General features: G+C 42.3%; 1 protein-coding gene across 1 annotated transcript in view; it reads right to left on the bottom strand.

Moving 5' to 3' along the window:
• The window catches only part of slc12a2 (solute carrier family 12 member 2), a 215162-nt gene that overhangs the window by 126768 nt on the left and 61907 nt on the right, over window positions 1-26487 (bottom strand). The window contains exons 2-4 of the mRNA XM_078214342.1: window positions 23263-23382; window positions 14896-14971; window positions 6739-6834 (exon numbers count right to left, since the gene is read on the bottom strand). Of these exons, the coding sequence (XP_078070468.1) occupies window positions 6739-6834; window positions 14896-14971; window positions 23263-23382 (292 nt within the window). The remainder of the gene's footprint in view (window positions 1-6738; window positions 6835-14895; window positions 14972-23262; window positions 23383-26487) is intronic.

Genomic DNA, 26487 nt, shown 5'->3' with positions numbered 1-26487 from the left:
GTGTCAGCTGTGGCTGGGTTGATAGCATACTCGCCATCGCAAGTTTATTGGTTCCAGTCCTACTCCAGGGCTTGAGCACAAAAATCAAGGCTGACACTCCTGTGAAATACTGAGTGAGCATTCCACTGTCAAAGGTGCTGTCTTTTGGCTGTGCCACTAAATGGAGACCCCAGTCACCTGCTCGGGTAGACGTAAAAGTTCCCATGACACTGCTCGGAAGAGGCCTGGCCAATATTTATCGCTCAAACAACATTACAAATAATAGATTATCTGGTCATTATTGCAATGCTGTTTTGGGGAGTTTTGCTGAGTGCAAATTAGTCACATTTCCTACATTGCAATAGTGACTACACCTCAAAATGTAAGCACTTCCTTGGCTGTGAAGCATATTGACACACCCAGTGGTCATGCGAAATGCTACATTAACGCAAGTATTGCTGCAAGATGTCTTGCACAGGAATGCCAAGTTTCAAAGAAAACAATTTATACTGCATGACAAAGAATGATGTTGATTCAATAACCACGTTTTCTGAATGGTACAGATATTGTATGGCGAATGCACCAGTGAGCTATTGTACTCCATGCTTTTGTTTATTCAAAATAAGGGGGTAATGTCAGGGCATATTCCTTTTGCCTGCAGAGGATAGGTCCTTGCCTATGAATATGTAGCTTCAGCAAGCACAGTGAGCTACATTGAGAGCCTGACTGTTAATCTTATATATGTTGTTGATATGAATTTTAGCACTCAGGATTCTTCATAAATGCGGCATAATCACAGAATCACATCTAATTTCAGATGTTATGTTTTAGAGAACTACCATCATAATTGCTGAGATGTGTCAATAGCAAAGTCAACTCAATTGGTTATTTAATTGCTATTGAACATGGCTTCTTTGGAGATGAACTACATACACAAAACTGCCCTTTTTGCAGTCAAAATAATTTTCAGACGGAGATCTCACTGAACCAATCTTGACGACTGCAAACACGAAAATAAGCATTGCTTATTTTCTCTCACCTGAATCCACAGCAATTAGAACGTAATACAAACTAGATGATTTTGCTTCTGGCCCCTCAAGCCTGCTCCGCCATTCAATAAGAGTATGGCTGATCTTTTTATGGACTCAGCTCCACTTACCTGCCCGCTCACCATAACCCTTAATTCCCTTACTGTTCAAAAATGTATCTATCCTTGCCTCAACGAAGTAGCCTCAACTGCTTCACTGAGCAGGGAATTCCACAGATTCACAACCCTTTGGTGAAGAAGTTCCTCCTCAACTCAGTCCCAAATCTGCTCCCCCTTATTTTGAGGCCATACCCGCTAGTTCTAGTTTCACCCGCCAGTGGAAACAACCTCCCTGCTTCTATCTTATCTATTCCTTTCATAATCTTATATGTTTCTATAAGATCTCCCCTCATTCTTCTGAATTTCAATGAGTATAGTCCCAGTCTAGTCAGTCTCTCCTCATAAGCCAACCCTCTCAACTCCGGAATCAACCTAGTGAATCTCCTCTGCACCCCCTCCAGTGCCAGTCAAACTCAAAGGGATTTTTCACCCATCTCTTTTTCAGAATCTGAAACTTCTCCTCTGGAGCACAGCAACAAAACTGTTGATCAACACAGCCAAATGTGATTGGATACTGCTCGTCAATCCACTGACAGTTTCCTCACTAACACTGTTTCCTTCGATTTGCTATAGCAGTGTGGGGAACATGTAGTAGTTGACGCTTTTTAGTTGCACTTGCCAAACTTCCAATGACTTTTGGAAAGCATATATTTGTTCCCAGTGCTGAAAAAAAAAATCATCCTTTCCTTGCAATTTTAGGTTCAGTTTGTTTAGAATCGAAAAGGTAAGACAGATAGATGGATAACCGCTAGAAGGGGCAGGCAGTCAGTGCAGCAATCCCCTGTGATCGTCCCCCTCTCTAACAATTAAGAGATTCCAGGATGGTATGTTGCTTCCCTTGGTGCCCAGATGTCTCTGAACAGGCAGAAAGCATTCTGAAGGGAGAGGGTGAGCAGCCAGAGGTCGTGGTACATATTGGTGCTAAAGACATAGGTAGGAAGAGTGATGAGGTCCTGCAGCAGCAGTTCAGGGAATTAGGTAGAAATTTAAAAAGCAGAACCTCTAGGGTTGTAATCTCAGGATTACTCCCTGTGCCACGTGTCAGTGAGGCTAGAAATAGGAAGATCGTGCAGTTCAACTCGTGGCTAAACAGCTGGTGTTGGGTTTCAGATATCTGGACCGTTGGGATATCTTCTGGGCAGGTGGGACCTGTACAAGAAGGACAGTTTGCATCTAAGCTGGAAGGGCATAAATATTCTGGGTTTGCTAGTGTCACACGGGAGGATGTAAATTAGTTTAGCAGGGTGGGAACACCAAAGCAAAGGTAAATTAACTGAAGGGGAACCGGAGAGTAAGGCCAGTAAGACTCAAAGAGCAGGCAGGGTGTGGTTGGTAGTCACAGAGGGTCTGGTGGACTGAAGTGCATTTGTTTCAATGAGAGAAGTGTAACAGGTAAGGCAGATGAATTTAAGAGCTTGGATTAGTACTTGGAACTATGAGGTTGTTATTACAGAGACTTGGTTAAGGGAAGGGCAGGATTGACAGCTTGAAGTTCCAGGATACAGATGTTTCAGGCGGGCTAGAGGGGGAATGTAAAAGGGGTGGGGGAGTTGCACCACTGGTCAAGGAGAATATCACGGCTGTACTGTGGGAGGACACCATGGAGGGCTCATACAGCGAGGTAATATGGATAGAGCTCAGGAATAGGAAGGGTGTAGTCGCAATGTTGGGGGTTCACTATAGGTTCCCCAACAGCCAGCAGGAGATAGAGGAACAGATATGTAGGCAGATTTTGGCAAGGTGTAAAAATAACAGGGTTGTTGTGGTGGGGAATTTTAACTTCCCCTATATTGACTGGGACTCACTTAGTGCTAGGGTCGTGGATGGGGCAGAGTTTGTAAGGAGCATCCAGGAGGGTTTCTTGAAACAGTATGTAGACAGTCCATCTAGGGAAGGGGCCGTACTGGACCTGGTATTGGGGAATGAGCCCGGCCAGGTGGTTGACATTTCAGTAGAGGAGCAGTTCGGGAAGTGACCACAATTCAATAAGCTTTCAAGGTACTGATGGATAAAGATAAGTGTAGTCCTCAAATTAAGGTGCTAACCTGGGGGAAGGCTGATTACAACAATATTAGGCAGGAACTGAAGAATGTAGATTAGGAGCAGATGTTTGAGGGCAAATCAACATCTGGCATGTGGGAGGCTTTCAAGTGCAAGTTGATACGGATTCAGGACCGACACATTCCTGGAAGGATGAAGGGTAAGTATGGCAAGTTTTGGGAACCTTGGATAACGAGAGATATTGTGAACCTAGTCAAAGAGAAAAAGGAAGCATTTGTCAAAGCCAGGAGGTTAGGAACACACAAAGCAAGTGTGGAATACAAGGAAAGTAGAAAGAAACTTAAGCAAGGAGTAAGGAGGGCTAAAAGGGGTTATGAAAAGTCATTGGCCAGCAGGATTAAGGAAAACCCCAAGGCTTTTTATACATATATAAAGAACATGAGGGTAGCCAGGGAGAGGGTTGGCCCACTCAAGGACTGGGGAGGGAATCTATGAGTGGAGCCAGGGGAAATGGGTGAGGTATTAATTGAGTACTTTGCGTCAGTATTGACCAAAGAGAAGGACTTGGTGCATGATGAGTCTGGGAAAGGGTGTGTAGATTCTTTGAGTCATGTTGAGATCAAAAAGGGGGTGGTACTGGGGTTCTTGAGAAACATTAAGGTAGACAAGTCCCCAGGGCCTGATGGGATGCACCCCAGAATACTGAAAGAGGCAAGGGAGGAAATTGCTGGGGCCTTGAGAGAAATCTTTGTATCTTCACTGGCTACAGGGGTCATAGTCATTGATGAAGACGAACATCTCACCAAGGCCATCCCCACACCCCCACTTCTTGCCTTCAAACACCCACGCAACCTCAAACAGACCATTGTTCGCAGCAAACTACCCAGCCTTCAGGAGAACAGTGACCACGACACCACACAACCCTGCCACAGCAACCTCTGTAAGACGTGCCGGATCATCGACACGGATGCCATCATCTCACGTGAGAACACCATCTACCAGGTACACGGTACATACTCTTGCAACTCGGCCAACGTTGTCTACCTGATACGCTGCAGGAAAGGATGTCCCGAGGCATGGTACATTGGGGAAACCATGCAGACGCTACGACAACGGATGAATGAACACCGCTCGACAATCACCAGGCAAGACTGTTCTCTTCCTGTGGGGGAGCACTTCAGCAGTCACGGGCATTCAGCCTTGGATCTTCAGGAAGCGTTCTCCAAGGCGGCCTTCACGACACACGACAGCGCAGAGTCGCTGAGCAGAAACTGATAGCCAAGTTCCGCACACATGAGGACGGCCTAAACCGGGATGTTGGATTTATGTCACATTATCAGTAACTCCCACAGCTTTCCCCCTGATCTTGCAGAATCTCACTAGCTGTTCTGTCTGGAGGCAATACACATCTCTTTAACCTGTGTTGAATGCTCCCTCCACCCACATTGTCTGTACCTTTAAGACCTGGCTGGCTGTAGAGATTTGCATTCTAATTAGTATTCTGTAACTTGATTTCTGTGTCTGTGCACTGTTGGAGAACAGATATCCACTCCATCTGACGAAGGAGCTGTGCTCCGAAAGCTTATGGTATTTGCTACCAAATAAACCTGTTGGACTTTAACCTGGTGTTGTGAGACTTCTTACAGGGGAAGTCCCAGAGGATTGGAGAATAGCCAATGTTGTTCCTTTGTTTAAGATGGGTAGCAAGAATAATCCAGGTAATTACAGGCCGGTGAGCTTGATGTCAGTGGTAGGGAAATTATTGGAGAGGATTCTTCAAGACAGGATTTACTCCCACTTGGAAATAAGTGGACGTATTAGTGAGAGGCAACATGGTTTTGTGAAGGGGAGGTCATGCCTCACTAACTTGATCGAGTTTTGAGAGGAAGTGACAAAGATGATTGATGAGGGTGGGGCAGTGGATGTTGTCTACATGGACTTCATTAAGGCCTTTGACAAGATCCCTCATGGCAGACTGGTGCAGAAGGTGAAGTCGCATGGGATCAGAGGTGAGCTGGCAAGGTGGATACAAAACTGGCTCAGCCACAGAAGACAGAGGGTAGCAGTGGAAGGGTAAGCTTCTGAATGGAGCGCTGTGACAAGTGGTGTTCCACAGTGATCAGTGCTGGGACCTTTGCTGTTTGTAATATACATAAATGATTTGGAGGAAAATGTAACTGGTTTGATGCAAACAACACAAAGGATTTGCAGATAGCGATGAGGACCATCAGAGTATACAGCAGGATATAGATCGGTTGGAGACTTGGGCGGAGAGATGGCAGATGAAGTTTAATCCGGACAATTGCGAGGTAATGCATTTTGGAAGGTCTGATACAGATAGGAAATATACAGTAAATGGCAGAACCCTTAGGAGTATTGATAGGCAGAGGGATCTGGGTACACAGGTCACTGAAGGGGCAACGCAGGTGGAGAAGGTAGTCAAGAGGCATACAGCATGCTTGCCTTCATTGCCGGGGCATTGAGTTTTTCAAGTTGGCCAAGTTCCGCACATGAGGACGGCCTCAACCGGGATACTGGGTTCATGTCACACTATTTGTAACCCCCACAGCTTGCCTGGACCTGCAGAGTTTCACTGGCTATCCTGTCTGGAGACAATACACATCTTTTTAGCCTGTCTTGATGCTCTCTCCACTCACATTGTTTGTATCTTTAAGACTTGATTAGCTGTAAGTATTCGCATTCCAACCATTATTCATGTAAATTGAGTCTGTGTCTTTATATGCCCTGTTTGTGAACAGAATTCCCACTCACCTGAAGAAGGGGCGTGGGGCTCCGAAAGCTTGTGTGGCTTTTGCTACCAAATAAACCTGGTGGACTTTAGCCTGGTGTTGTTAAACTTCTTACAATTGGCTTAACAGAAAGGGAAAGGCCATTTGGCGCCAAGCGCACATGCGTGCAGGATGCTTGGCACCACATGTACAGGGTGCGTTGACCTGTTTATTTTTGCCTCTTTTGGTCATACACTGCACTGTAGCAAGAGTACACCCAGAGAGGAAACGGAAAAAAAGGTCGGGTGGTCATTGGCATCATTTGTGGCGATCCATTTTTCAATATCCCGCGACCCACCCATGGGTCGTGACCTCCACTTTGAAAAACACTGCTCTAAAGTACCATCAGCTAGTCAAGCACATTAAATTCCATCATTATGTTTCACTGCAGGAAGTTCAGTCAGCTGAGTGCAAATCAAAGACAGTTAAAAATAAAAGTTCACCTTGAAGTGAAGTTCACGCCCATCCACTGAAGGCAGCTGCTTCTCAGCACAGAAATTATTTCTGGAGCAATAAATTTACTAACTGAGCACATGAATAAAAGCATTGTTGCATTATATTTAAAAGAACTGTTTCATGGATTCCAGTCATCTTTTTTTTCTGGTGACATAAAGGAGTAATTGAAGGAGGAAAATATATATTAAAAATGTGATCTGAAAACCTCAGTCTTCAACTGCTCTTTTATATCTGAAGCAAATAATAACATGCGGAACAGAAGAAACTTGATGAGATATTTTTGAGATCTTGGAGATGCAAAATATCAAATATACTACATTGACATTAATTAATAACACTGCAAAGATGGAAACATGAAATCATTACCTCCACGAACAAATCCATTGGTAGTTATAGCAGAAGTCGATAGGCCAGTAATTGTGGTCACAACAGTCGCTATGCCAATAACTACAAGACAAAGACCTGTTTACAGAAAAAAAAAGTTATTCAAATAGGTCTGAAACAAAATTCAAAATCATGTTTCAGCAAACAATTGTAGTTTTCAATAGTTGCTAGAGACAGCGATCTGAGGCATATCACATTGACTTGACAGTAAGGAATAGTTAGACAGGACTCTAATGGAGAGGGACTACGAACCCAATGATATTGGATTCGAGCATGATTACACTTTACAAAATTATCAGCTTCAAAGTTAATCACTATCCTCCCTACAATGTCAGTCAACAAAGTTCTGTTTGAAGGCCAGTGACTAATATTGCTCCTAGCCTGCACCGTACCATAAACGTTCAATTCCTTCAACCATGCTGTCCTCACACACCACTACGCATGAAGTAACAATCTCCTATTTAATATAATTAAGCAAACAACTTGGATCAAATATCTGAATTGCCTTACATTGTGGTGGTTAAAGATGTTTGAAATGGTATATAATAAAATTCAAGATCTTCAGTGCAGCCGCAAGGTCAATCTGAAAGGGATGCTTAAAAGGCTTAAGTTTAAAGTTTATTTATTAATGTCACAAGTAGGCTTACATTAACAATGCGATGAAGTTTCTGTGAAATTCCCCTCGTCACCACACTCCGACGCCCGAGGGAGAATTTAGCATGGCCAATGCACCTAACCAGCACGTCTTTTAGACTATGGGAGGAAACCGGAGCACCCGGAGGAAACTCACGCAAACGCGGGGAGAATGTGTAGACTCCACACAGTCAGTGAGCCAAGGCGAGAATTGAATCCAGGACCCTAGAGCTGTGAGACAGCAGTGCTAACCACTGTACTGCCCCTAACATTTTATGCAAGACTCTCAACGATGGCACTGGCTCCCAATGTCTCAGGAACACGTGTTGCTCACACTGATCTTCCACAATATTGGAAAAGCTTTAACAAGCCATTTTAGAAGTTATTTTTCCCTCTCCACCCTCCCAATTTAGCACATTGGTTAACATTTCCCCCAACTCCCACACTGAACAAATGAACAATGAGAATGGTCTGGATAGGAAACAGACAATTCTCTTTTAAATCTCCAAAGATCTATTGTCGATGTAATTTAGCAGATTCATATAACAAAATGATTAAAAACAAACAAAGGAAGCATAATGGGCATCCAGAGACAAAGGAAGGTTACAGATGCAGAGGTAGATACCACTGAACAAAGATAGGCATACAAAAGATGTCACCAACACCCTGTGCTTGAAAGCACATCATGGTTAACTTTGCATTATTTTACAAGCCGTTCTCTTTCAAGAACTCCCACAGAGTTAACATATTTCCTAAGTGGCAGTTACTTCATATTTAATTCTGGTTTTAAACACTGAAGGCTAAAATCATATTTAAATTTGAAAAGATAAATGTCTGCCACATAATAAACAATGCTCACACAGAATTAAACATTGCTGTAATGCAAATTAATGGAGAAATGTGATGGAAGAATTAGAAATCTAACGGAATAAGGACTTTTTTTTTTAAAGCCTCAACTTCCAAATGGCTTGACATCTCATTCATGAAACTTGTAGGCTGGAATTGTACCGCTCTGTCCGCCACAGGAATCAGAGAGGCAGACAATGGGAAGGTCCGTTGACCTGAGGCGGGATTTTATGGTTTCTGGAAGAGCAAGGCTGTGAAATCTGGCCCCGTGATCCAAATACAAAAGCTATACTATCAATTTTCCTTTACTCCCCATCTGCACTATGCCAAAGACTGGTTCCAGAGTGAAATAATACACACTCATCTGCTGAACTTAAAATACCACGTGACCTATCTACAGCCAGCTTTTGTTGTTGGTATACTGCCTCATCAGCAGGTGGAAAAATGTTTTTCATATTTCAGTGCATATAGAAGGATTTAATATTCTACACGGACAGATTTTCATCAGCTGTTTATTAACAAGCCCACATACAACATTGCAGCACTATCAAGATAAAATTAGAGGCGAGAAAGTTATGACAAGCTTGTAAGAAAGAAATGACAGTCCAATATAACTATCATTCTCACCTCTTAGTGGAAAAGGGAAGGATGAGAGAGAGAGAGAGAGAGAGAAGAGTGCAAGAAGAGTAGGAAGCCGTTATCAAACTTCATTGGAGTCTGTAAAATTTCAGGTTGCCCTGTTCTTTCAATGACAGCTGCTTCTCAGATTATTAGCACTTACACAAAATAACACCTATTTGTGAAGAGCTGAATGGCAAACTACATAGACATTCACCCCCCACACTACAAAATCAGAAGTCTATAGTGAGTTGGCATTTTAATGGAACAATCAGAATGCATCCTAGTCTTCAGTGTTCTCCTTGCATCAAATATTTTCATTTTCAACTGAAGTAAATAAGTGTGAATGTGGGATACAAGTGCCCTGCGGAAATCGATACAATTTAGCCTGCATCTAGGTGACAGAAACAAACCTTGTTAAAGTGGTATTGCACATCTCAATGAAAGATATTACAACTAACAATGTTGGAACCCCACTTCCAATTAACAGCATTATACACACTTATTAACTCAGTGGCCAGTTCACCATTTGGCATAGACTTCACAAATCCCAGATTCATTTCCTGGTTTGCACCAAGTCAACTATCAGAGTTAATACAAATGAGGAGGAGTAAGCCACTCAGCCCCTCGAGCCTGCTCCATTATTCAATAAGATCATGGCTGATCTGATTGTAACCTCAAATCCACATTCCCCACACATCCCCAATAACCTTTCAACCCCTGGCTCATCATCAATCTACCTACCTTAAAAATATTTAAAACTCTGCTTTCATTGTCTTTTGAGGAAGGGAGTTCCAACAACCCACTACCCTCAGCAAAAATTTCCCTTCAGCTGTCTTAAATGGGTGACCCGTTTTTTTTTAAAATAGCAACACCCTAGTCTTAGATTCTCCCACATCCAACTTGTCAAGACCCCTCAGGATCTTGTGTTTTAATCAAGTCACCCCTTGCTCTTCTAAACTCCAGCAAACACAAGCCCAGCCTGTCCAACATTTCCTCATAAGACTACCCGCCCAATCCAGGTATTAGTGTAGTCTGAACTGCTTAAATAAAGAGTCCAATATTGTACACAGCACTCCAGATGCCCCTGTGTAACTGAAGAATAACCCCTGTACTCAATTCCCCTCACAATAAATGATAACATTCTATTAGCGATCATAGAAAAATTGTACAGTGCAGAAGGAGGCCATTCGGCCCATCGGGTCTGCACCGACCACAATCCCACCCAGACTTTATCCCCATAACCCCATGCATTTATCCTAGCTAGTTCCGTTGACACTAAGGGACAATTTAGCATGGCCAATCCACCTAACACATCTTCAGGCTATGGGAGGAAACCGGAGCACCGGAGGAAACCCACATAGACACGGGGAGAATGTGCAAACTCCACACAGACAGTGACCCAAGCTGGGAACCAAACCCGGGTCCCTGGCGCTGTGAGGCAGTAGTGCTAACCGTTGTGCCGCCACTATGCTAATGACTTGCTGTATTTGCATATTGTGGTTCCTTTTGTGGTTCATGCACGAAGACACCCAAGTCCCTCTGCATCTGAAAGCTCTGCGACCTCTCACCATTTAGCCACTGTGCCTCTCTTTTGTCCTCCCTGCCAAAATGAACAATTAATTTTCCCACATGTACTGCATTTGATAGATCTGCCCACTCACTTAACCCACCTATATTCCTTTGTAGCCTTATGTCCTCTTCACAACTTACTTCCCTATCTTTGTCATCAGCAAATTTAGCAACCAAACCTCTGTCCCTTCAGACAAAGTGGTGGCCTCAGCACTGATCCCCATGATGCACCACTCCTTGTACCTTTACAAGTTTATTTGTGTCACAAGTAGGCTTACATTAACACTACAAAGTAGTAACTGTGAAAATCCCCTAGTCGCGACACTCCGGTGCCTGTTCGGGGATAGAGGGAGAATTTAACATGGCCAATGCACCTAACCAGCATGTCTTTCGGACTGTGGGAGGAAACTGGAGCACCCGAAGGAAACCCACGCAGACATGGGGAGAACGTGCAAACTCCGCTCAGACAGTGACCCAAACCGAAAATCGAACCCAGGACCTTGATGCTGAGGCAGCAGTGCTGACCATTTGTCAACCAGAAAAAGACCCATTCACATCTACCTGTTTGTTCTATTAGCTAGCCAACCCTCTAGCTATGCCAATATGTTACCCCTACAATATGAGCTTTTATTTTCAACAATAACCTTTGATGTGGCACATTATCAAATACCTTCTGGAAATGGGGTACTATAACTGTCTCCGCATTCCTTCCCACCTAATATCCTCCACGTACTCATCTTGTAGAGGTTCACAGCTACAGAATAGCCACGTGCTTGTGATATCGGAGGACTAAGAGAAATAACATCCCAGCACCGAACGCCACTTTTTGGCAAATAATAGGAGAGAAAAAAAAATTGATGTTCCACTGTACTCTTAAGATCAAGATTTCAACTATCCAGGATGTAGCTGACAATGTTTTGAATCCATGTGGTTTTATCTTAGAAAAAACTAGCATTAAAAACCCCAAAACAAAAACAAAAGTATAAAATGGAAACCAATCACAGGCTAAGTGTCTTTATTTATTGACAATGCTGAAAATCAACCTTAACGATTGGTAATCCTGTTCAGTGCATCCAGCACATTGGCAATGTGCAAGTCTGAAATATTAATCCAATAAAAATTGTAATTCAAATAATTTGATTAATTTAGTTAGACAAGACATATTCAGTAGGGCCTGGCTACACGACAGCGCAGAGTCGCGGAGCAGAAACTGATAGCCAGGTTCCGCACACACAAGGACGGCCTCAACCGGGATATTGGGTTTATGTCACACTATTTCACATAAATATTTCTGCTTTTTTCCTCCTGAGTCTTTATCATGCGATCCTAGAATCAGAATTTATGTCACACTATTTGTAACTCCCACAGTTGCGTGGACCTGCAGAGTTTCACCGGCTGTCTTGTCTGGAGACAATACACATCTTTTTAGCCTGTCTTGATGCTCTCCCCACTCCCATTGTTTTGTTTCTTAAAGACTGGATTAGTTGTAAGTATTCGCATTCCAACCATTATTCATGTAAATTGAGTCTGTGTCTTATAAGTTCTGTTTGTGAACAGAATTCCCACTCACCTGAAGAAGGGGCTCAGAGCCTCGAAAGCTTGTGTGGCTTTTGCTACCAAATAAACCTGTTGGACTTTAACCTGGTGTTGTTAAACTTCTTACTGTGTTTACCCCAGTCCAACGCCGGCATCTCCACATCATGTCAAGAATTGACATAGATTAAAGTTGTGATTGCCTTCAATCTCAATTAAGACAAGAGTTTTATGGTTTGATGTGACAATCTTGGTGTTAAACGGCTAATAATGTTAACGAAGTCCTAACCACAGTAATACAATGGTGGCACAGTGGTTAGCACTGCTGCCTCAGTGCTAGGGACCCGGGTTTGATTCCCAGCATGGATCACTGTCCGTGCAGAGTCTGCATGTTCTCCCCGTGTCTGCGTGGGTTTCCTCCGGGTGTTCGTTTGCCTTCCACAGTCCAAAAGACACGCTGGTTAGGTGCGTTGGCCATGCTAAATTCTCCCTCAGTGTACCCGAACAGGCACTGGAGTGTGGCGAGTAGGGGATTTTCTCAGTAACTTCGTTGCAGTGTTAATGTAAGCCTACTTGTGACACTAATAAATAAACTTTAAAAAAAACTTAACTCCAAGAGGGAGGTACTCAAACAAACCCAAGCTCTAGTTAACCGGTCACATTTTTCTCATTTGCCAATTTGTTGAATTGAAGTAGAGCCCACTAGAAACAAATTAAGTTCACGAGCATAAGCCAATATCTACAAGCAGCTTGATCGGTGCTGACAGAACTCACTTATAGTAACCAACTGTGAATTTGAAACAAGGAGTTTAACATTATGATATGAAGTTCAGAATACGTGTAACTGTTGTGTCATTGCCAAAAGCTTCAGCCTTACTTTCCTCAACATCCAAATTATATTTTGACTTAACAGCTTTACTGTTTAAAAAAATAAAATCAAAAAGATTTTTTTTTAAACTTATTTAAGCGTTGCTACTGCCAATTCTTCATACTTTGCATCCAGTGCAAAATTTCACTTCCCAGAGGCTAAGCACACAAAAAGTGCTCCTCAATCTTACCCAACACTAATCAAAACACTCTCTCACAGACCCTCTCTTCACATATTCACCAAAGTTGGGAACTAATCTTTGAGAATCCAAGTGCTTTTTAAACAATTAAGAATTTTTAAAACATTAAGAATTTTAGTGTCATGTGTTACACTATAAAAGAATTTTAGCATCATAATGTGTTACACTATATAAACAGGTCACTTGGCTCAAGTCTGCAACAATACTTTTCCTCTATTCAAGTCTTGTTTCATAACCGCTACTGCTTGCTCCCATTTAACATTAATTTTCCTCTTTTTCAACAGCAATCATTTGAACAGGAAATTAGATAAAGGTCTCTGCATCAACAAAGGTTTGCAAAGAATTACACATTCTAAACACCCACTTGTGGTTTTATTTACTCATCCTGCTGTAGCCGAGTCAGGGGATTAATTAGAGTTTCCCTTTAACAAATCTGTACCGGTTTTCCTTCATTAATCCATGCTTGTCAGGGAAGGTGCTGGCATAGTGGTATTATCATTGGACTAATAATCCAGAAACCTAAGTTAATGCTGTGGAGACCCGAGTCCAAATCCCACCATGGCAGATGGTGGAATTTGAATTCAATCAAAATCTGGAATTAAACCCATCTTTAGAAATGGAAATCTGCCATCACGTGACTCCAGATCCACAGCAATATGATTGACTACTAAATGCCCTCCGGCTTGCTAAGTCATTTCATTCAGTTGAAGGGTAATTAATGCTGGCCCAGCCTACGACACCCATATCCCATGAATCAATAATAAGTAGTTGAGAATTTTAGAACTGATAATACAGGACAAAAGCTTCCCCGCCACCAAGATTCAGATGCTTGGTTCATCCCTGCACCCTTTTTTCAACAAAGGTGTAAGGATTGGCAATTCTCAAGTCCTCTAACACCAAGTTGGCATTTATAAAACAGGAAATAAATTTAATCCTAAAGCCTGAAAAGCTTTCTAGTTCTCTGGGGAGGAGAGGTGGGGGGGTCACTCGCAGGTCCAAGCACTGAACTCCAAATATACCATTCCAAAGTACCTCCTTTATATGAAAGATTTAGTCCAAAAATAAATATACAACCAATTTGTCAACAAGGATCATTAATTTACCTGGTGGATCAATAGCTTTAGTATGTTGCATGTGACCACAACCTTCATTATTAATCCGGATGCAGCCCTGGTCCTAATGAGCTACTTCAGCCGAATACAGTTCTTACCTTGGAAACAGTTTCTTTAATTCATTTATTTCAAAATAGGGATTTATAGCCATGTAATGCAAATTAAACAGAAACATATTCTAGGGAACTAACAACATTGTTTTCCACAGCAGTGCAAAAGGAAGGTTAAACTTGTCCAGATAAATATTTATATTCCATTTATAAATAAACCACCTCACATATTTAAATATTGTCAGGTACTTTGATGCTAATCTATAAAAGATGAAGATGAATCTTTAAGAACAGAAAGCAAAACAGTCATTCCCTGACAGGTAAGGAAGGAACAATGTTTATGACCATGCAGAATGGCCGCAGATATGGAAGGAACAATATTCATGGTTAGCTGATTATACATTAAGAGCTGCAAGTTACTTGGGAAAGACTCACATCTTAACAATTTTCCCATGAACTAGTTAATTTGTAGTTAGTTGTACCAAGCTCTACTATAACTGTTTCACTGCAAACTGTAAAATGTGCTCAGTTTCAACACCTAGCGTGTAATTAAGATCAAGACAGAAGACAACCATACGTTACATTTAACATACTACTGCAAACTATTGAACCACTTAACATGTGAATTAGCATTCAACACAAAGATGAAATTTGCACTTAAACACTAGCGCAAAGAAAGATCAGAAAGAGTTCAGCTTTTCCACATACCTATCCCAGCATGTCCAACAATCCATGTCAAACGGATGAAGAGCATCACACCCCAGATATTTAGCATACATCGTACCTAGAGGACAGGCAAAGGTTACAAGAGAGTACAAACTTGGTTGATAATCACACATTCCAAATTCTTACCAAAATGCACTAACAGCCAACCAGACAATGAATTAAGTATAGCAAAATCTCAAACTTCTTTAACTGCATTTAAAATATCATTTAATGATATTATTTTTCTCTAATTATAGCCCTGATTTCGACTTCTCTAACAAATGGTGGCTGTGCCCTCAGCTGCCTAGGCACCTAGCTCTGGACCATCCTCACAGCTCTCCAATCTCCACCTTGAAGACACTCTTTAAAACTTACCTCTTTGTCCAAGTTTTTAATCATCAGGCCTAATATCTCCCTTATATGGCCCAGTGCCATTTGGGATGTTTCATTATATTTAAAGGCACTATGTAATTAGAAATTGCTGTTGCTCAGCAGGCAGTAAAAGGGAAGATGTGGGCAATAACTACATAAGTGACTTAAAAGAAGAGAAATTGGCATTCATAGAGCAACTTTCATGGCCACCAGATGTTTCAAAGTGCTTTACAGCCAACGAAGTATTATTTTGAAGTGCACTCACCGTTATATTGTAAGAAACCTGGCAGCCAATTTGCATACAGCAAATAGTAATGTGATCATCCTCAGAAATTTTTTTCTGATGTTGAATGAGGAATAAATATTTGTCAGGACACCCATTTCCTTCAAAATAGTGTCATGAGACCTTTTCACCCACACAAGGGGCTAATGAGACCCGAGTTTAATGTCTCATTCAAAAAAATGGCACAAGCACCAATGCGTCACTCCCTCAGTGGTTGAAACCAGAGCCCTGTGACTCAAAAGGTATTAGTGCTACCAACTGAGCCACAGCTGACACTTGAAGTATGGTATTAGAAAAATATCTACATCCATCAAAAGAAGCTCAATTTGGGTTCCATCAGGGTCATTCAGCTCCTGAACGTATTACAATCTTGGTTCAAACAAGGACAGAAGAACCGAACTCCAGAGGAGAGGTCAGAGTGACGACCCTCAACATCAAGGAAGCATTTGACCCAGTGTGTGGCATCCAGAATATCACTGCAGGAGCTCCTCAGGGTGGTGCCCATCTTCAGCTGCTTCATCAATTACCTTCCTTCCATCATAATATTAGACATGGAAATGTTCGCTGAGAACTGCACAATGTTCAGCAACATTTATTACTCCTCAGATACTGAAGCAGTCCATGTGCAAATGCAGCAAGACCTGAACAATATCCAGGCACACACAGGCAAGTGGCAAGTAACATTCACGCCACACAAGCTTTGAAATGTTAACTCTATTCTCCGTCCACAGATGCTGCCAGATCTGCTGAGTTTATCCAGCATTTTCTATTTAGAATACTTTTATCTATTAACTGAATATTACACAACATTAAAACCACTGCCACTTGGTGCACAGAAGCATATGTCATCTCACAGGATTTGTAATCTAGAGGCCTGGATTAATAATCTGGAGGACAAGAGTTTAAATCCCATCATGCAGGTGGAGAATTTAAATTCAATGAATTAAACTTTGTTAAAGATTGAGATCCAATAAAGTACCAGAATATTCTAGAACCCACCTGCTTCACTAATGCCCTTTAGGGGAGGAAATCTTTGCAATGGTGTTCTTGGTATATTTGTATCCTTAAACAATATATATTGGTCCACATGTGGGGGGGGGGGGGGGAGGAGGAGGAGGAGGAGGAGGAGGAGGCCACACTGGTAGATAGTGTTCGGGATAGTTAAAACATAGATCTCAAGTAGCTGAAACCTGGGCAAATCGTGATGCCACTAGGAATGGATCTCACAGGGCTTTAGTATATGGGCAATGGACTGGCTTGGATGGTCACAGTCACAATTTGAGTTGTTCTCATATTCCAATCATGGAGCAAGGGGCCACATCCTCTGGCCCGTCTGCAATCAGTTGAGTGTGGCCAAATTTCCCACGGAAGGTTGAAATCTGGGACTTTAACACACTCGAATCAGTTAGCAGGTTGCAATTAGTGATGTTTGCAGTCAGTCATCAAGAGGTGGTCCATCAGCAGTTTCTAGGCTGTGGACTGTGTTCCAGCAGAGGCAGCAAGATTGCAGAGCAATGCTTAATTTTTTTTTTAAAAAGAACCTGGGTCAATGGGAATGCTTCATTATGTACACCTACACAGCTGTTAGGGAGGGAGGGCCAGGAGTTTGACCCAGTAAATGGGGAAGGAACAGCGGTATAATTCTAGATCAGAATAGTGTGTGGCTTGGAGGGGAACTTACAGGAGGTGATGGTCCTATTCAGCTGCTGCCCTGGATTTTCTAGGTGGTAGAGTTTGCAGATTTGGAAGGTGCTTTTGAAGGAGGCTATCTAGTTGCTACAGTGCATCTTGTAAATGAAGTATAATGCTGCCACTGAGAGTCAGTGATGGAAGAAGTGGATGTTTAACGTAGTGATGGGGAGCCAATTGAGTGGACTGCTTTTTCCTGGATGTTATTAAGTTTCTTGAATGTTGTTGGAGCTGCGCTCGTCCAGGCAAGTGGAGAGTATTCTATCATGTTCCTGACTTGTAGTTGGTGGGCAGACTTTGGAGAGTCACCTTGCATAGAACTCCCAGCCTGTGACCTGCTCTTGTAGCTATAATACTTATCATAATCATAGAATCCTATGGTGCTGAAGGAAGCTTGTCCAGTTCAGTTTCTGGTCAATGGTAAACCCCAGGATGTTGACGGTAATGCCAAAAGGAATGTCATGGGAAATTATTTGATCCTCTCTTGATAGACATCTCAGACGACACAGTGGTTAGCACTGCTACCTCACAGTGCCAGGGACCCGGGTTCGATTCCTAGCTTGGGTCACTGTGTGGAGTTTGCATGTTCTCCCCGTGTCTGCGTGGGTTTCCTCCCACACTCCAAAGATGTGCAGGTTAGGTGGATTGGCCATGCTCAGTTGCACCTTAGCATCAGGGGGACTAGCTCAGGTAAATGCACTGGGTTTATGGGGATAGGGCCTGGGTGGGGATTGTGGTCGGTGCAGACTCAGTGGACTGAATGGCCTCCTCCTGCTCTGTAGGGATTCTATGACATGGACATAACATTTGCGCGCACACAGGTGCCAAGTAAATTGCCACTTATCAGCCCAAATCAGAATGTTGTCCACATCTTGCTATACATGGATACGGACTGTTTCGATATCTAAGGAGATGCAAATGACACTAAACATTGTGCAATAACCAACCAACATCACCCCTTCCGACCTTATGATGAAGGGGTGATCATTGATAAAAGTTGAAGATGGTTGGGCCTTGGCACTACCCGAGGAACTCCTGCAGAAATTACCTAGGACTGAGATTATCTGTCTTCATTAACCACACCATCTTCTTTTGTGTTAGGTGCGCCTCCAACCAGTGGAGAGTTTTCCCCGATTCCTATGGATTTCAATTTTGCCAAGACTTTTTGGGCCCGATTTTACCATCAAGTTATGCCTGTTTTCAGGCACGAAAACTTGGTAAAGCCGGGCGTGAGGTGAGTTGCATGATCCGCACCTACCTCCGCGCTGGTTCCCCCTTTACCAAGGCCTGAAAATGGCCATGATCGGGCCCACGCCCATTTAATTACATTTGTATGCAATTAAATTGACTTAATGGGCTGCACGTCCAACCTTACCGGCACTTCCCCCTTTACCACCGCATTCACCTGTCCAGAATCGGTGCGAAACAGACATGGTCCACAAAACTCTGATTCAGGCGCTCCAGCTAGTGACGAGGTAAGTGCCCAGAGTCCGACGGTTCTCTGCCACTCTGCCTGAGATCAGTGAGGGGTCCACTGCCACTCTGCCTGAGATCAGTGAGGGGGAAGGGGCCAGCGTTCAGTAAGTGGGGGATAAGGGGGTCAGTAATGTTGTGGGGGTGAGGCAATGTCTGTTGGGGACAGGGGGAGGCATCATCCAACCCAGGAGCGATGTTGCAAGGGAGCCAAATTCTATCTTTTTTTCCTGCACATGCGCAATTGGAGGCGCCAATCGGAGCTGCAGGATTTTGGGTGCATTCAGAATCACTGATATTTTTTCAGGCAGAGTGCGTATGGGGGTGCCGGAGAACGGTCTAAAAGTCAGATCTGAAACACTCCCAGTTTCAAGTCTGCCCATCACTCAAAATGGCAAAATAGCATCTACCTGACAATGCCCAAGAATGTCCTGTCCATAAAAAGGACAAATCCAACCCAGCCAGTTTCTGCCCCAGTCTACACTCAATCGTCAGCAAACAGATGGAACGCATCATCGACGGTTCTATCAAGCAGCAAATACTTTGATACCATACTTGAGCCAATGCCATCTGAACATCAAGGCAGTCACCCTCACCCAGAGTTCAGCTCTTTTGTCCATTTTTGAGCCTTGGTTGTAATGAGGTTAGGTGCGGAGTGACCCTGGCAGAACGGAACGTCAGTGAACAGATTGCTTAGTATTTGCTGCTTGATAGAACCGTCGATGATGCGTTCCATCTGTTTGCTGACGATTGAGTGTAGACTGGGGCAGAAACTGGCTGGGTTGGATTTGTCCTTTTTACGGACAGGACATTCTTGGGCATCGTCAGGTAGATGCTAACGGTGTTGTACCTCTACTGAAACAGCTTGGTTAGGGGCACAGCTAGTTTTGGAGCACAAGTTTTTTGTTATATTGCTGGAATGTTGTCAGGGCCCACAGAATTTTCAGTACCTGGTGCCTTCAGTAGTTTCTTATTTTAACGGAATGAATCCAATTGGCTGAAGACCGATGATGCTGGGGAACTCAGGAAGAGGCTGAGGTAGATGATCCACTCAGCACTTCTGACTAAAGATGCCTTATCTTTTGCACTGATATCTGGGCTTCCCCCATCCATTGTGGATGGGGATATTTGTGGAGTCTCCTTCTCCAGTGAGTCGCTCAATTGCCTGCCACCACTTGCATTTGAACATGGCAGGAATTGAGAAGTTAGATCTGATCTGTTGGTTGTGAGATCGCCTAGCTCTGACTAAAGCATACGGCAGCCACCGTTTGGCATGCAAGTAGTCCTATGCTGTACCTTCACCAGCTTGTCACGTCCATGAGGTTAGCCCCATTGATTTATGGAGGGGGGAAAAGTCATAAAAGTTCAGAAACAAAATGGAGAATTGGCTTTAAAGTGAGATGGCGTTGAGAAATCTGGTAACCTCCCTTGTTGTCTGCCAATATACATAGAATTGCCTACGGTTACAAGTTAGGGAGCATTTGTGTGGACAATTACTGGTCCAATAACTCTCCATAGTAAAGTAAAGTTTATTTATTAGTCACAAGTAGGCTTACATTAACACTGCAATTAAGTTACTGTGAAAATCCCCTAGTCGCCACACTCTGGTGCCTGTTCGGTACACTGAGGGAGAATTTAGCATGGCCAATGCACCTAACAGCACATCTTTCGGACTGTGGGAGGAAACCCACACAGACATGGGGAGAGCGTGCAAACGCCACACAGACACTGACCCAAGCCGGGAATTGAACCCAGCTCCCTGGCGCTGTGAGGCAGCAGTGCTAACCACTGTGCCACCCCATAATAAAGAAAACAGCTTTCCTCAAGTTTAAAAAAAAACTTATTTCTCAACACCTGGCAATTTGTGTAGTCAATTTCAAATTATATACTATAGTCTGTGATAAGGAACATTTAAGACATTTTGAGGGCAGTCCAAGCCAGCCAGCTAGTTTGGGAAACAAGGGATTCAGCCCAAAGGTAGATCCGGCCTAAAATCCACTAACAGGAAGGGAGCTGGGGCTGGTGTTTTACCTACTGATTTGTAAAACCAAGCTAGATCTTCACTACAATGCATCTCAACTGGAGAAAAACCCAAAATCTAAAGTTTATTTATTAGCGTCACAAGTAAGCTTACATTAACACTGCGATGAAGTTGCTGTGAAAATCCTCCAGTCGCCACATTCTGGCACCTGTTTGGGTACACGGAGGGAGAATTTAGCATGGCCAATGAACCTAACCAGCACATCTTTGGGTCTGTGGGAGAAAACTGGAGCACCTGGAGGAAACCCACGCAGATACGGGGAGATCATGCAAACGCCACACAGACAGTGACAAGCTGCCAGAGGCAGTAGTAGAGGCGGGTACAATTTTGACTTTTAAAAAGCGTTTAGACAGTTACATGGGTAAGATGGGTATAGAGGGACATGGGCCAAATGTAGGCAAATAGGACTAGCTTAGCGGTTAAAAAAAAGGGGCGGCATGGACAAGTTGGGCTGAAGGGCCTCTTTCCATGCTGTAAACCTCTATGACTCTGACAGTGACCCAAACTGGAAATTGAACCCAGATCTTGGCACTGCAAGGCAGTGCTAGCTATGAAACCTGCTGCTGCAATTAGTAAACCAAGGCAAATTAATTGCCAACGACTTCCAACTTCCCTTCAGTGATCAAAAAGGGAACCATCAGACCTCAAACATTTCAAGCTTCCATCTCGAAAGACTCAAGTTTAACAATAAAGTGAATGCTACCTTTGAAAGCAAGCCATAGCTCATGTATATTATTGCAAAATTCTTTCAGAAAGGGTGTGGCAGCCTAAATTTGCCCAGATTTGTTGCTGCTGGTGCACCAGATACACCAGGTTAATGTTTTGTACTGGAACAAATTTCTTCCTGGAAGTTTACAACAGCTTTGGTAGGGCAGAAAATTTCAAGTGACTGATAAATTCCGTGTCAATATTCAGGGAAATATCATGTAATCCTCAGCATTTAAAAAAAAATACAAATTACTTTTGGATAAAAAAATGACGGTTATAAACAATATAGTGAGTACAGAAGTCTTATATTCTGGAATGCTTTACTATAGGAAATGGTTGATGCAGAGTCCATTCCATATTTTAAAATGAAAATTGGATGAACATTGAAACTGAGCGATTTGCAGGAGTATGGGAAGGAAGATAATGTTGGATCACTCGACGAGATACACAAGTGGTCCAATGGTCTCCTTTTGTACTGTTATCATAGTTCCAATGAGTACAAAACATTTCTCAACTATTCATTTCAAACATCTGGCAGTATGATCAGAAGTGCGTATTTTTGTAATTGTTCTTTTAAAATAGTGATTCTCGATCTGGGGTCCATAAAAACTTTCCAGGAAGTCCAAACAGAGCAAATCTTATGGTTGGGTGACTACCCAGAGCATAGTGGTCAAGTGTAGTTGTACACACAGCGGCTGGGAGGGGGGAGGTCAAGAGAAATGTGTTCTCCTTCTCAGTATTGTCAGAATGTGCAGTTAGATGTGCACACACCCAATACAGCGATGTTTGTAAGTAAATACCTCTCTTCCCAAAAGCATTGTTCAAACACCACTTTCATTTTCTGAGTATTATAAATTTAACTGGGGGTGTTAATGATGACTAATATATTTGAAATGGGGTCCTTCAACCAAGAAAATGAAAACCAAAATCTTTAATACATTGATTTGAAGAGATTTACATTATTAATACAGGCTACTCTGATTATAGTCACTGTTTAATTAAAACTGTCTTCAACTCTATTTAACTCATTCTTCTTGGCCATTTCTGTATGCTGCACTTTGCCAATGTTGAACAGGTTCATGGAATTGCTCATAAAAAAGGATCATTTTCAAATAGCTCATGCCTATTAGGTTTCATACTTTATTGAAATAGATAACTAAAAAGCAGCTTTGCAATTTAAATAGTTACTTTCCTCACTTGCATAGTTTTCTTTTTGAAAAAGAGGATAGAGAGAGCAACAAGAAGTGGTCACTTGTCGTAACATTACAGTAAATAACGAAGTTTCTTATGCAAACCTTCAGAAGAGATCATATGTTTTATTTTCCTACTAAATCACATCATGATGGAATTGGAAGTGGGTACTATCAATTAAGGAAGAGTCTCTAATATAAGGCAACAATTTACATGAACTTCCACATTGGATTTTGTCCTGAAGATGGGAATGTGGTTGTTGTACCTTCAAAGTCCAGAAATTATTGGTCAGGCAAAAAGAAGTCATCTCCACAATGACAAAGATTAAAGGCATTTTGCTGTTAGCTGGTCAGTTAGCAGTTGCAGGTGGTCAAAGCTTAGTACCAAGCTAAAATCTGCAAGATTTCTAAAGGCTTCTAAAACCCCAACAACAGTCAGATCACAAAGTTAATCAAAACTAAAAAATCTCAAATGATATGCTGAAATATCTGGAGACACCTTCTCAAGGGCAATTAGGGATAGGCAATAAATTCTGGCCTAGTCAGTGACACCCACATCTCATGAAAGAGTATACAAAAAGGTCCATTGAAAATAGAGTGAGCAATTTACTTACCAGAACACCTTTAACCCAGCCAAACTTTACAACACCTTTATTGTCAGCAACGTGCTTCGACACAGCCTCTTCAGCTGGACAGGTTTCTTCTCCATTTACATAGCCATCCTCAAAAGGCTCCTGAAAAGCAAATGAGAAAGGTTTTATTTTTTACTACCCCTCACTTCAAATATTACATTATTCATAAATTCATGCTCATTTGTCCAAAACAATATTTGGCACAACATTTTAAAATTACAACATATTTATCTTACAAGGCAACTGCCAATTATTGAATTCAAAGCTTGAAAACAAAACCATTTGCCAGCACTAGTTTTTCCAACCTGTGTCATTACACTGAAGTGAATGCAAGAACATGATGTAGGAGCAGGACTAAACCATACCTCAAATCAACTCTGTCGTTCGGCAAGATCATAGCTTCAATATTGTTTCTGGTCAGTATTAAATTATGGTACAGTTCTGAGCTGGCATTCAGACAGAAAGGGAAGGAGCCAAGTTTCCAAAAGAAATTGTAGCCAAGGCAACAACGTTATTCAAAAAAGGAGAATCAACCGAGTAACCTGTCAATCAAATAACCCTTATGGGCAAACTCAATCAAAATTTTATTAATACAGGGAGTAATCAAGTCCAGATTTAATTAAAACAAGTCATGTTTTGAAAAGTGTAAGATTGCTTTTTAAGGACATGGTAATACTACAGAAAAAGGAAATGCATTTGGATGTCCAGAAAGCATTCAATAAAAGGTGTCTCACATGAGGTTATACCAAATGCCTGAATTTAATAAAGAGTGTGCAGCAGATATAGAAAAATAGTTGTTAGAGATTAGGGTTAATGTTGGTTGTTCAGGTGGGAAAAGAGTAGAACTTGAGGATACTGAGATAATTTCTACTAGAACAGAGAAGGCCATGAGAACTTTAAAAATTAAAAGGATCAACAAGAGACCTACGTAAAGTGGCAAAGTCAGTGATGATCATGCCAATTAAAATTGATGCAAAATGAGGAGCAGAGTTTAGATTAATTACAATTATGGAGTATGAGATACTTTGCTATTGAGAGCAGTTGAAACAACAACAACAAAACTGAAGCAGGGCAAGACACAGGGACAAACAGCAGGGTTATGTGATTACCTCCAAACTCCTCCAGCAAAAAGTAGGCACAATGGCCTGAATGGTCTCAATCTGTGCTGTAAATGTTCAAGTTTCTGCAGAGTAGCAGGACACAGGTTTATGCCCACCATCTCCTCATTTTAGAATTCCCAAACCTGTCTAGATCCATAGGGGGATAACTCCTGCAGCAATACCCTGGGGCTTCAATGATTGATCTTGAATAATAACCATTCTTCTTCATTCTCATCTAGCTTCCCCTTCAATGCATTAAAAGGAGTATAGGAGAATGTACCAATATGGTTAGATGAAGACGGGTGGGAGAAGGTTCAAGTGGGACATAAGTGCCAACACAGACCAGAGTGGCCGACTAGTACGCTTTAAAATTTATTGACTCCAAGTCATTAAGGATTTTATTCTTGCCCCACTTCTGACACACTCACATTGGTTGGGGGACACAGAAGGCAAGCAAAGCATTTGCCTCATTAAATATATAAAACAGACATTTCCAGAGAGAAAAATAGTTCCCATGTTAGACACTGGAAACCAATAAATAACCAAGTAAGTATGGTACAGAGTTACATCTCTTCCTAAAAACCCATACAGATCCTGCATTTGTGGCATGTCCAAACTGGCTGAATACTATGCTTTCTCAGGATTATGACAAAACAATAGCCAACGCAAGTTCATTTATATCTTGACACCACTGACTCCAGATGACCAGAGAAAAATCCCTGAATTGCTGCTCAGTTGCTGTGGAAGTAGAAACATGACCTCACCTTAAATTAAGCACTGCCAAGGACATTAGCGGTGCACTGTTACTGTTCCATTACACAAAAACATAACGATAGATATTGTCACTGCTCTAAAGAATGCTAACATTCAAAGCTTCCAAAGAGACCAGTATTCCAATATACACATTTCAGTTTTGAGATTTAATACCTCACTGCACTCCTGCACACCACAAAAATATACCAAACTACAGCCAGAGTTAATTTTTTAAAAATTATGCACCAATGATCGCAAACCAGGCCCAAGTTAAAACCAGATGTCACCTGTAGCACCTGTGAAAAATTAACTGTGTGCAAACAAAGGCGTTAGCATGTTACCCTTTACAATATGATATCCAGTATTTCCATCAGCAGTAAACCTGGATAGAGAACATCGCCTTTTAAGATGTGGATCAATTTATTGCCAGTTAACAGCATGTGTGTCATAACTATGTCTAATTGAACCAATAAAGTTATAGCGCATCATTTCAGAGGGCTACTCCTAATCATAGAATCCCTACAGTGCAGAAGGAGGCCACTTGGCCCAGCGAGTCTGCAGCGACCACAATCCCACCCAGGCTCTATCCCCGTAACCCCATTTACACTGCTCGTCCCCGATACTAAGGGTCAATTTAACATGGCCAATCAACTTAATGCGCACATCTTTGGACTGTGGACGGAAACCGGAGCACCTGGAGGAAACCCATGCAGACATGGAGAGAACGTGCAAACTCCACACAGACAGTAACAAAAATTAAACAGCTTCGCCATATTCAAGAGTCAGAGGGCAATATTTTCCAGCTGCGCTCACGCCAAGATCGGAAAATCCCACCCGAGATCAACAGAACTTTGCATAGTCTGTGTCCCGCCCGCTATGAAAACTCCTCCATAGAGTTGTACAGCACGGAAAGAGACCCTTCGGCCCATTGTGTCCGTGCTGGCCATCAGGCATCCAACCTACCATAAGGCAAACCCACTCTCCCCCAAATGGGGCTCTCCGGATACTGTGCAATTCTATTCCAAACAGAAATTTTGCTAAATATTCGCAAAAGGAAAATGACACAATGATAAAATAACAGTATTCCTCTGTTCTCTCACCAGGAACAAAAGCTTTGCTAAACATCTAAGGCAATGCTTCTTGAAAATGATTTGTGCTACCAATTCCTGTTCAAACAGTTATACCCAAGCTAAACCTACAAAAGCAATCCATCCCTCAAGGGATAACTTCTCTTGTAAGGGGACAATCAGGGAGAACTGCAGTATCCAAAGTGTACTGCATGATCCATGTTTTCGCAAAAGGGATTTTCACCATTCAAGATGAGGGTGTCCTGCTGTGCCTAAATTTAAACTTT

Source organism: Mustelus asterias, chromosome 6 (genome assembly GCF_964213995.1).
Source record: "Mustelus asterias chromosome 6, sMusAst1.hap1.1, whole genome shotgun sequence".
In the NCBI taxonomy this organism is placed as follows: Eukaryota; Metazoa; Chordata; class Chondrichthyes; order Carcharhiniformes; family Triakidae; genus Mustelus; species Mustelus asterias.
This window is presented reverse-complemented; position numbering and strand designations above follow the sequence as displayed.